This window comes from Anarrhichthys ocellatus, unplaced genomic scaffold (genome assembly GCF_004355925.1).
Source record: "Anarrhichthys ocellatus isolate YVR2014 unplaced genomic scaffold, GSC_Weel_1.0 scaffold98, whole genome shotgun sequence".
Classification (NCBI taxonomy): Eukaryota; Metazoa; Chordata; class Actinopteri; order Perciformes; family Anarhichadidae; genus Anarrhichthys; species Anarrhichthys ocellatus.
In genome coordinates, this window is record NW_022280128.1 from 477,102 (window position 1) to 486,845 (window position 9,744).

The 9,744-nt window shown below is 41.7% G+C and overlaps 1 protein-coding gene across 1 annotated transcript; it reads left to right on the plus strand.

Moving 5' to 3' along the window:
• Positions 1 to 692: 692 nt before the first annotated feature.
• On the plus strand, positions 693 to 9,458 carry syne3 (spectrin repeat containing, nuclear envelope family member 3). The gene is made up of 6 exons (XM_031875862.1): positions 693 to 858; positions 2,793 to 2,950; positions 3,729 to 3,901; positions 4,890 to 5,199; positions 7,108 to 7,263; positions 8,986 to 9,458. The coding sequence occupies exons 2-6, from the start codon at positions 2,807 to 2,809 to the stop codon at positions 9,376 to 9,378; spliced, it is 1,176 nt and encodes a 391-aa protein (XP_031731722.1). The 5' UTR covers positions 693 to 858; positions 2,793 to 2,806; the 3' UTR covers positions 9,379 to 9,458.
• The last annotated feature ends 286 nt before the right edge of the window (positions 9,459 to 9,744 follow it).

Below are 9,744 nucleotides of genomic sequence, written 5' to 3' on the forward strand. Positions count from 1 at the left end.
TATATATATGTATATATATGTATATATATATATATGTATATATATATATATATATATATATGTATATATATGTATATATGTATATATGTATATATATGTATATATATATGTATATATATGTATATATATATATGTATATATCTATCATTTTGGAGGAAGCTTCTTTAATAGCTATTATTGACTTGTGCCTGTAAGGGACATTGTTTTAGGGGAATACATCCAGCAATTCACAATACATGACAGGAAAAATATGAATCCTTCTATGTATTTATAAATCCTTAATAAGAATAATTTGTGGTAAAACATGTGAAATCCCCCAATAATTGGAAAATACCATACCTTAGGGTAGCCCAGAATGTCTGAGTACTATAGCCTAAAGGAGCTATATATTTTTAAAGTACTTCTTTGATTATTTATTTATCATCATATTTAGTTTTTTAAAAAGGATAATAACGTACCTTGTAATGCATTACTTGCAGTGTTACAGTAATGTACACCCACAGCGCCCTTGTTTCATTCTTTCAGGAAGCGAAAGTGCATCACTTCAGTGTTATTGTTAAATTGTTGTTATTTTTATTGCACGTAAAACGCATTGTACTGTGTTTAGTCCATTTCTATGTACGTTGCTCTTTCCCCGTACACTGAAAGATTTTTTTTAGTAATAAACGAAGGTTGTTTCTGTTGTAATGTCGGGTCATTCTATATTTTACAAGGAGTCATTGAAGGCAGCATGAAAGTGTGCGCTGACTCCAGCCCCCAGTGCCTCGGCTCTACTTCCTGTGCCATAACTTCACTGTACACAACACAGCAGGACAGCGTTCACTGTAGAGGAAGCTCTCACCTGATGAACACAAAGCCGTAAGTGTTTTTATTCCTATCAAACCGTACTTGACTAATAGAACTGCACCGTTGTTCGGCTAGCTTAACGATAGGCCTTTCTATCTACGAACGTGGCAACTCCGTGGAGCCTCTCGTGCTTATATTAAGTTACTGGACTATAATGAGCTGTGGAGATACGGGTCTGTGGCATAGACCGGTCTGTTGTCTTTTGGCATATTCACCGTAAACCAGTTACGTTGACTCTTCAGCCTTAAATTAGCATCGCATATAGGTCGTTAATAACAGACTGAAGTTCCATGTTTAAACTATTAGACTTCCGTGAAAAACGAGCACGGTAACCGCAGTTTGCATGACAAGCAAACAGAGTGAATATGACCGCTGACGGTGGCACATGTGAGGGAACTGGATTAAGGTTTGTGTTAATGCGCGAGTTTACTGCACGAGCTGTCAAACTGAGGGGGGAGGGGCTTCACTGTGCCTAAACAGACTGCAACGTCGCTACAATTCAACCAAAGATAACTTTACTCTTTTCAAATGGAGAGGACTGTAAGCTGTTTACAGCTTTTCTTCTGTTTATACAGGTGTTACAAACATGTAGCCCATTTGGTGTGAGTTTGTTCAAACTAAAGAGAAAGAGAACTAGAGTGTGACAAAGAGAAAGGTAAGTAGCTAGAAGTTATGTATTGGTGCTCATGAATTCCAAAAGAGAATACGATTTAAACTAGACTATTAAAAATGAAAACATTAAAAAAACAACTAGAAAGTATTAGCATGAGACATTTTGATTTTGAAGTATAAAGAACTGTTTTGTTGTGTTTCACTGAGAACAAGGAGTTCCTCATATGACCAAGTTTCAAGAGTCTGAGGCAAAACAAGCAGACAGAAGGAATGTCGTGGTGCTGGGAGAGATGAGTCATGAGGAAAATGTTTTATTTTCCCTCTAAGAAATGATGCGGTGCCTCTTCGGGCTCCTCCCATACATCTGACTGCAGACTCTTTACTAGCCTTACCTCTGCCAGTTCTCTCTCAAAGGGGTTCCTTCCAGCCTGTCCTGAGGCACACTGAGTTTCATCTTACTGCTCTCAATGCAGTCAGGAAGTCCTGGAATTGTGCCATTACCATGTTCTTGAAAATGCACATAACAAGAGAGAGGACAAGTTATTTCAATTTCTTCCAAAAGTATGAAATATAATATCCAGTATACACAGGAGATGGACACAAATACATGCCTTAGGTCAGGGGTTTCCAGACTGTGTGGTAGAGTTGCATGACCAGTCACAAAAAAGTGTGCCTGCTGGTTTTTAATCACACAAACTACAGTTTTGTAAAATTCTTCTTATGATTTCTAGTGAGAGAGAGAGAGTTGCTTTTTTCAGTAGTACGAGTTGGGGAACACGCGAGAGGCAGATTTTTAAAAAGAATGAAATAGTGTAAACTTCGCATTCAAGATATCAAAATATTAAAATCAATCTATTTAATAGCAATGTCTCCTCTATTCAAACTATGCTCCTATTTCAAAGTCTGTGTGTGCTTGGTGCAACAATATCACTGCATCATGGTATGTTCAACATCAGGCTATTATCTTGTCTTCAATATCACAATCCAAATCATATGCAGAACTAGGGCTGTAATGAATGGTTCTAAGTATGTTTTATGGAATGAAATATCCTGCTTCAATCCATATGTGTTCACATTGTTCTTCCCTGGTATAGGACAAGCTCCACTTAACACTGGATCCTACATGTCCCATGATGCTACTATGAACTCTTTATTAGGCCCTGCCTAATTTGTCAACATCAATGTCTTTTCAAATTCCACGCTCCCAGTTTCTAACACAGGCTTTTTGTTAAGAAATTCAAAATACGTTTTTCCTTCAAAATGTAATTGGTGGAGTTCTCCTTTAACTTTACTTGCCTGCTGACACAGAAGCTTACTTCTGTTCTTCTCTTCAGTCCAAGGACTGGCCATGACACAGCAGGAGCAGCAGGAGTTCATGGAGAGCCTGGAAGCGGCCCTCTCCTGGATGCGGGCCATCCAGGAGAGGCTGAAGGCCAATGACAACACCCAGGGACCCCGTGATGCCCTGGAGGGCCGACTCAGGGAGACGGAGGTGAAATACTTCCTGACCCTTCACTTCTGACCCCTGCTGCCACTTTAGTACTCTGTCAGTAGACTCCAGTGTTTGTGGTCTTTGAGCAGGATCCTTTATTAGCGACCAATGTCTACTTACATTGTAGATATACAAGCAAATTCAGAAATCATGTGATACTGTCCTCAGTCATGAGAAGGTGAATAAAACAATGCTGAATACAATACTTCAATATACTTATATGTAATCTTTAAAAGGTCTGACAATTGAAATAAATAAACAGATTTTGTAAATTGAAAGTATTGTAGTTTCTTGGTTACAGTGAGTAATGTAACAAAATAACACAAAACATGTTGGAAATAATGCTCCTAGGTGTATAATGTCTCATTTTCAGTCATCTAGGAACTGTTTATATTCACATCTGGATTTCTTTATTGTTTGGTATTCCCTTGGCCTTTAATGCAAAAAGTGACATCTCAAATATTAATTATGAAGTGGGATTTCTTTGGCTCATAGAAGATGACACTTCTTTAAGGTCTTCTTTAAGAGAAATGTGTGCAGCATACATGATGAAAATGATAAGTGTTCTCTAGTGTCAAAGATGCTAGGCAGGAAGAGTGACAGATAAGTACTGGGGTTCATGGGAAATGTGGTCTTCATTTTGAGAAGTATTAGCAGTAATGATACACGTTGTGAGAGAAAGCTGCTACCAATCATCACATTCTAATAAGCTCCCAGTCACTTTACCACATGAGAGGTTTGATGATGCTTTTTATGTTGTGCTCTGCTGAATGTGTAGAAGATCCATCACTCGCAGCATGAGGGTCGTGTGAAGATGGACATGGCGCTGGTGGCAGCTGAGAACCTTTTGCAGAGCGGAGACGAAGAGCTGAGAAACCACACCCACGCTAAGCTCAAAGACCTGAAAAGCCTGTGGGAGGAGACCAGCACCTATATCATCCACTGTCACAGGTGCTGCCCTACTCACTGCAGACCTCAGGTGGACTGTGTGTGTGTCGTGATTCGTAGGTATTTGACGCACCCGAGGTCTGAGGTCTCCTTTGGCTGCATTCACAGTTAAGCTATTGATGATCTGTTTTGAGTCGCTTCAGATGTGTGTTTTCAGGTAATTGTTCCACACCTGAACCATCAAATGTGCATAGAGCATTAAAAGTTTCAAATGCCTTTAAAAGCTGGATTTGGTATCAACATGCTACAGTACTACAGTACCTGCAGTATCTGACTAAACTGCGGGGCCTCCCCAAATATTGTCTAGATCGTTGTTTGGGGTTCTTTACATTTCACTGCCTTACCTCTGAAGGATTTATGTGCTATCATGGACACTTGCATGTTGTAAAGCTACAAAATGTCAAATGATAGTGAAAAATGGCCATCACTTTCCCAAAGCGACATATTAGAAGTAACTTGTTTTGGATATTTTGTGATATATTATTGGATATTTGCCAATTTTCTTGATGAATGACTTAATTCATTGATAATTAATTCTTTCAGCACTAATTCTGGAAGTTTTAGCAGGACTTGAAATGACAACCAGACTCTATTTTAAGCATCTTGTGTATACTGTATATTCATTTCTCTAGCTAAATTGGAGTAGTATGTTATCAGGCAGTTATCACTGTGCAGTTGTTGACACATCTGGTTTGCACAACATCTGACGCTACATGACAAATAGCTGGGGGCTTTTAGTAGTGTTTTAATGTTACTTAAACTACTATTGTCTTTAAAGTTGCTAAATTAGAAAAATAGATCATATTTATTGCCTCCACACGGCTCAACATAGCGATGGCTGAGCCAACGGCGCTATTACCACTCACAGTGCAAGCAAAGGTAACATTGGTGACAGAGCTAACAGTGTTTACCTGCGGGGCAATGGGACGGTGGGTGCCATGTTTCCGTGCTACAGGCTAACTCTTCTTCATGTGTCTCACCTCACACCCAGTCGCATAGAGTGGGTGTGGCTCCACTGGGGCGAGTACTTGAAGGCCTACGAGGAGTTTGAGCTGTGGCTGACGAGCCGGCAGCGCGGCCTGGATGTCGTGGTGGAGCTGCAGCTGGGGGTGAAGGAGAAGCTCTGGCAGATGGACCAGCAGAGGGTGGTGGTGAGCGACATCCACAGCCAGGCGGTGCTCCTGGAGAGGCTGCTGGACGAGGCCGCCGCACTGCACAACAGAACCCAGGACCCCAGCGTGGAGCCCCAGGCCCAGGAGAGGCTGCAGGAGGCCTACAACGATGTCAGAGACAGAGCTGAGGTGAGGTCTACCGCAGTACATCCTATTGCATACCTACATGGAAGGTGTGCATATGCTCAGAGCCAACAGATGTGAGAGAGATGTAGCCGCAGTGGCATTGCTATGTTTGCTGCAAATCAAACAAGGAAAGTGACTTTCATGCATCGTGAGTCCATCTCCTACAGTACTGCCATTTATTTAAATGTAAACATGACAGCAGACTAGAGATGTTCCCGACTGTCTGTGTTTTCATGTGTGGAGCCCGTCACACACACACCTGCATGAATATATCACCACTTGCCAGTTGTTGGTGGTTGCCGGTTGGAAAATTTCACCATATGGCCCAGCCGTGGTTATTTTGCTTGACTTTGCTTCAACGCCTGGAACCAAGTTCTAATTTGTTCACGTCTCGCTGATGGCTGCTGTGGAGTAACGAGTATGCAAATGAGTATTTTATTATGGGCCAGTAATCTACTTTTAACTTTGCCACGTTTGCTATTTATACCTTTGTTACAACTAGTCTGTTATCTATTATGCATCTTGCCTGCATTAACCGAAATGAGCTGACATCCAAGCTGTGTGCTCGAGCTTATGTCTTGAACAGGACTTCGTCTCCGGTCTTGCCTTTTGATTTAGTCTTGCCTCAGACTGAACTGCACCTGATCTTGGACTTGACCTGGACTCAACTAAGTCGTTCTCGTGGCTTAATGTTCGTGCATATCAGTGATCAGGGTCTTGCACTCTTGCACAAGTTGGGTCAGAGCCTTGCACCCAGTCTGTGGCAGCTCTGCTCATGCTAATGCAAAGCTTGTGGTTTATGTAAAAAATGCACACAGGTCAGCTGGTACAATGTGTGTGGAATAATACTTTAAGCACATGAGGAGAGAAGACAAGTAAATGAATAAAGTAAACACACTCGTAGAAAGAAAAAGAGAATGAACCATGCAGTGAAAGCATGTGGAATGAGGAACTGCGTCTTTGTAGCAGGAAGCACGGAGCTTGATAATCACTTGCAGATGAAATTCCAGTGGTTTTTGTTTGGCTCTCATTCTTTGCTTCCACCACCACACACACACACACACACACACACACACCCATATACACATTTACAGTACATATTGTTGACTATGTTTTGCGAGGGATGGAAGGGAACAGGAATTGTGGCGGTGAGGTTCAAAGGATGACATGTTTTTTCATGATGATGCTGTGGGGGAGGCTGTGTAGTTGACTGTATGTGTGAGTCTGTTTGTGGGATTTGCATTATGTTTGAATCAAAGTGAGTGTACAGTATGTGCCCACAAATCAGTGATCCCTTGGCTTAATTTACATCTACAACAAGCATTTCAAACTGTAATTCATGTTCACTTCTGTACTTTACTCTTTGTATGAGCGATACATGTATGATACATTTGATATTCATTCTGTGTCTATATTGAATCTGCTAAGGGAGCGAACAGTTTACTGTTTATTCAATTTCATTCAGAGTAGAGATATTGCTGGATTAGTCAACATTATCAAATACATGCCAGCTGCCACACAATGAGACGGCTCTTCCTCTTCCTTTTTCAGACAGCTCTTTCAAATCAAACCTACATCATGCATTCACTTGAACACACCAGTCTGCTGGCAAATCCCTACTTTTGACTCCAAATGGGAACGTTGCTGTGTTTCACGGGGTAACCCTTTGTGGAAGCACCTCCTACCTGTGAACTGGCTCTTCCTGGTTAGTCTCTGTGTTCGTATCTAAAATGTCAACGTGCTCTCAAGTGTTATGTAGTAACAGACAACAGCTCTCAGTCTCACAGGAGAATACAAATTCATATTCATGCTCCTCGCTCAGATACCCAAATGTGAAGTCTGTAATGTGTGTTGAAAGGTCTCCGTTCATTTTTGAACAGTGCGCCACTAAAATGTCTCCTGCTGTGCTAGGAGCGTCTGTCGCTGCTTCGGAAGATGGCTGAGGAGCACCAGACATACCAAGGCTGCGTCCAGAGGTTCCAGTCCTGGCTGCTGGCAAAAACCAAGGAGCTCACTGATCTAATGGAGAGGGAGGATACCTCCGAGAACAAGCTCAGAGCCTTACAAGTGAGACTGAATAAACAAACCTGTCTTTCTAATGTTCAATATACAAAGGGTAATAGTTTGAATAAATATTCTCAGCTGTGTAAAATTTACTTTCATGAACTAAAAGTACCAACCAAATGAAAAGTAGGTACAACTATCCTCATGGTGAAGACATTAAAAAAACATAAATGGAGGGGTACAATAAGTGTGGTCTATTTATCTATGTCATTAGAAATATATCACTGCAGTATTCAAAATATGAATCCAAATACTGTGTAATTCCACTGCAACTGCACAGTTTACTAAAGCTGGGATGATTAGAGTGTTTCCTTCAGTGTGATCTTACTGACTGTCATGGAGTCTCCGGGGGAAGAAGTATACACTTTTTTATTGTTTAATTAAAATCATGAATTAATTGACCAGTTCATAAATATCATAGATAAAAAATAAAACATGTCATGAATATATTGATTAAAATGTCTTTTAAATACAACACATTTTGTTTATTTTATTTGTAAGGGACCATGTACAATATTAAAGATAAATGTTGCCTTTTTATTGTACCGTACCAAAGTTAGCTTTAAATCACAGTCAGAAACCGTTTATTGCCAACGTATGTTGCACATACAAGGAGTTTGTCATGGCGGGTGGTGCATAACATTAAACAATCAACAACAGTGTGAGAAATAAAAACATTCAAATTTACAATAGAATATAAAAGAATATCAAACAAAGTGAACAACAAACAGATAACAGTACTATAAACAAGTATGATGAAGTGTAATGTAAAAGTGTCGAGTGTGTTTAAATAAAGAAACAGGGAGGGAATGTGCAGGAAAGTGACCGGTAAGAAAATGTCCTGGGGATGTCAGTCAGTGGGGGTCCCGGGCTTTGTTGATGAGCTTAACTGTTCATGTGGTGGTAGGTCTTGGTCCTGATGGACCGCAGCCTCCTGCCAGATGGAAGGGGCTCAAATAGTTTATGTCCAGGGTGCATAATTCGAGATTTCGATTGCCTCTCAGCGGCTCTCAACATGGCGACGCCTAAGTCGGCGGCTTGTAACTAACAGTGCTAAAAAGGCTAACAGTGCTGACTGAGCTAACCAGTGGGGAACGCTCACGTGCACTGAAAGCACGCACGACCGGCCAGCTGTGTAAAGAAAGCAAGGAGAAGGTCTGATCATAACATACACAGAGGGAGAGTGACTTCATTCTCTGCTCCACTATGTCTTTACATAGACAACAGTGGTTTGCTGCCATATTGATGCTCTGAATGTCTTTTATTGCTCCTTCAAGTTTAACATTTTGAAATTCCCTTTCGCCAAGTTACTAACTATGGATATAGTTGTCCTTCTGAAAAACTCCATTTTCATGATGTTTGATGATCCTTCCAGTTGAGAAAACTAGATTCAGCGCTCTAATGGCTGCCGTTAAACGGAGAAAACGTGATGCCCTATAGGTCAGAAAACGTTGTGCGCTCTGGTTCCCCAAAGCATGCAGCTGGTGCCCTTTTTATTTCATTTCTTGCCTGTGCCCCCGCCAGGTAGTGGCAGACTTTTTTACCTGGCCTTTTTAATGACTAGCCTATATTTTTGTAAGAATCTTAGTGGTCACAAGTATTTCATGTTACAGAGAAATACTTCTTATGATTTGAAACCAAGTTGAATATATTTTTTCCACCTGTACCTTTGGAATCCAAGCCAACACATGAATGGTAATGCTTCTTCTTCTGCCCCCGTGTCAGGCTCTGGATGACAGTGTAGCCGGCGAGGAGAAGACCCTGCAGCATATCGAGGGAGTGGCGGAGGCAGTGAGGGGCAACACCTCTCCCTCTGGGGCGGAGATGGTGATGGAGGAGGCCGAGGAGCTGAGGCTGGGCTGGCAGAGGCTGAGGCAGGGCCTGTGTGAGTCTGAGGAGGGCCTGCGCTCCAGCCTGGACTCCCACAGTCAGTACATGGCCAGATGCCAGCGGCTGGAAGAAGACATCGGCCAGCTCAGGGTGCTGCTGCAGGAGCTAGACCAGGAACTGGAGGAGGGCCGCGAGGCTAGGGATCGCAATGACCGGACCGAGGAGCAGATGGTGGGCCAGTGGAGGAAATACACGGTAGGTTTTTTAAACATATCTGCCATCTTATAAAGTTTAGTGGAAGTTTTCTAGAAGCAAGCCGTAGCCCCGCCCTAAAGCATCCCCTGCTTTATGGTCTGTGTGACTCTAAATGGACCATAATGTACTAAATGAACATCATGCTGTATTGAAGAATACTTGAAACTAGAGATTGAGACCATAAACTCATGTTTACAATGTTTACTGAGGTAATGTTTACTGAGTCATTTTCTCAGGGACTTCTATACAACCAGAGGAGTCGCCCCCTGCTGGACATTAGACAGAATCCAGGTTTAAGGCACTTCTGCATTGGCTTCACTTTTCAGACCTGAAGGTTGCCACTTGGTTGAACTCAATACAAGCCAAGATGGATGATCATTTTCTTTCACCCAATGCTGA